At 32.1% G+C, this 2,671-nt stretch overlaps 1 protein-coding gene across 5 annotated transcripts in view; it reads left to right on the top strand.

The window, feature by feature from the left end:
* Window positions 1-2,671, top strand: part of LOC108741969 (acetyl-CoA carboxylase) — a 30,163-nt gene that overhangs the window by 16,822 nt on the left and 10,670 nt on the right. For 2 of the 5 annotated variants that reach the window (XM_025975187.1, XM_018476951.2), the window contains one exon: window positions 938-1,525. The exons of 2 other annotated variants lie outside the window; for them this stretch is intronic. In XM_025975187.1, coding sequence (XP_025830972.1) covers window positions 938-1,525 — 588 coding nt within the window. Of the gene's footprint in view, window positions 1-662; window positions 1,526-2,671 lie in introns of all 5 variants that reach the window. One more of the 5 variants, XM_018476952.2, reaches the window with a different exon arrangement.

Here is a 2,671-nt window from a genome sequence, read left to right as displayed (position 1 = left end):
AATATTTTTATATTAGGTAATTAATTATTTAATCACAAATTTGAACAATGAAAATTAAAAGCTTATCTAATTTTGTAATATTAAAAATATTTACCTGCAGTCAAACTCGGCTACAACAACACAAGCACCGGTTATAGCGAACGCTTGGTTTTAATAAACGAAATTTAAAGAACAAAATTGAATTCCTTCCTTATTGGAACATGACGAACCGTTTATAATCAAATGGTTTTAGCGAACACTTTTGTGAACCGAAAATTGGCAAGTCCAACGAAGTAATATTTCATGAATGTCGTTTAAAAACTCTTATCTATATTGTTTTGGAATTTTTGAAATAAATGCTATTTTATAAAACCTATTAATGATGATGATAGTAAAATAATAAATCGTTAACCCTTCGTGCTCGTTATAACCGAATTCAACTGTACGAACTTTCGTATGCTTTTGATTGACCTGTAATCAATTTTTCTGCAACCCCCAAATGTTCTCCTCGATCTCCTCAGTGCGAATAAATGGTTTTAATCTTGAATATCTTGTCATTTTTGTAATATATGCGCATTTTCAATGATGTTTTAAAAAGCACACACACTAGCACAGTATAATTACTGTCTGTACTGCAATTAAAAATTTTTATATATTGTAAATGTACTTTTCGTCCTCCACAGAGTCCTAAGTCAAGGTTGACCAGAATTTCTAAATTATCATTTTATTTATTTAATCGTTATTGAAATACGTCATTAGTGAAACTGATGGAAAAACAGCCAAATTAATCTGTTGTGCCGTGCAGCAGGTCTTTAGCTTGACCTTCAGTTTCATATCATCGTCGTTTGACCATGACGACTTTTGATTTAGTTTGTTTACAAGTCTTAGAGTAACCTGCTCGCACACTTTACCGAATGGACGTTGTAGTTGATTTCTTTTTGTATCTTTTTGGCGACAGAGGTAACAATTCCGTCACCGCCACTCCTCGCCATCATCCTCAAGATAACAATAATCAACAAAAAGGCCAAGAAACCAAAACAATTTTGCAAAGAATCGGTGAGTTATTTTGGAGGCAAAAGCCTGACGAAATTGAGAACGTCGAAGTAAAAGAAGATCATCGCTTGAACGATTCAGATAATGCTTTGATTCAAAGTGACCACCAGGAAGAAGCTTTTGCTTCAAACCTGAACCAACCTAGTCATCTTCACGTTTCTTTTCAAACTAGTTCCATTGAAAATACTTTATCACGTGAAAGTGGTAGTGAGTGTAACTCAAATAAATACAGTGAAGGTCCTGAATTACTCCTAGGACGAGAACTATTTTCTGAAAAGATGATTCCCCAACATCCATTGTTGAAGAAGAGGAAGTCTTCGAAAAGGTTCGTGATTGGAGATGAAGGCGAAGATGAAGCTACTTGCAGTATTCCTGAGATTCGAGAAACTTTTGATACTAGCGGTGAAGGAAATAATGGAAATTTTGGGAATGAGAGTAGGGATGACGGAACGGGATGGTACAGGAATCGGCTAAAAGTTAAAACCTCTTTGACGTAAGTAAAATCAGTCTAAATTATTCAATAAATGTTTGAATAACTTCCATGATATTTGTGTTTTGTTTTATTTTATTTTTATATTAATTTGTTGGGTGTAAAAGCGGATAGACATTATTTGAAGATGTCGTATTAAAATGGATGAATTTCGATTTGTTTCTAAGGCGTTTAATATGGTTTTTGTATGGTAAACAGGAAATAAAGTTTCGCTGAAATTGAATTTTTTAAATTTTACTTACGTTAGTAAAACGTCATTAACAAATAAACAAACAATTCATTGCAGTATAAATAGAAAAGCAAAAATCAATTTACGGAAAAGTGGATATTTAAATACTGTTCATATTTTAGTTTAGAGCGCAGTAATTTTTAAACGACGTTTTTAATATCTAAAATTTATGTTTGGTACGTGATTAGTAAAGATGCAGATTGTATACACTTTGTATAATTGCATTTAGTTACACCTACCTCTATATATATCCTAGGTATAATAATTATTTCTCTGTCATATCGTCATGTCATTTACAACAGACTTTCGCACTTAAAGCTTTCATTAAATATTTAAAACCGTCATTATATAACGAAGGCTAGCGAATAAAATCAATTGTTCAAAGGAAATCAATGTATCTGGTAATATAAATAGACGTTTATTATATATTTGGTCAACAGGACATGTTTTTTATTTTATTGTGCGAACAAAACAGTTGAATAATAGTCAGTTTATACAGTCAAATCTTCGTAACTCCTACTTTGTAAATGTAGCCCCTTACCTCCGCATCTTTCTTGCGGATCCTGACTTCCGCATCATTCTTGCGGATACTGACTTCCGCAACCTTAACGCGGCCGCTGATGTTCCAGATAGACAAAATTCGAGTTTAGAAAATTTTTTGCCTTTTTTTTCAATTTTAAAAAAGCAAAAAGGAACCTCTGATTATATTCCTGTATATTCCCCCTCTTGAATGTTTATTTTTTGGTGGTTTTACGCACCAGTACGCATTGATTTGAGATTATCTGTAGTGGGTGAAATTAATTCAAAAATTAATTCACTAATACATTCAATTAATGCTACAAAAGTTCAAAGTATCTCAAAAAAGTTGTTGTTCCTTATTAAGTATTCATTAATAATATATTTTACCATGTAAAATATTC

This window comes from Agrilus planipennis, unplaced genomic scaffold (genome assembly GCF_000699045.2).
Source record: "Agrilus planipennis isolate EAB-ADULT unplaced genomic scaffold, Apla_2.0 scaffold69, whole genome shotgun sequence".
NCBI lineage: Eukaryota > Metazoa > Arthropoda > Insecta > Coleoptera > Buprestidae > Agrilus > Agrilus planipennis.
The sequence above is the reverse complement of the archived record's forward strand: the minus strand, read 5'-3'. Positions and strand labels throughout refer to the sequence as shown.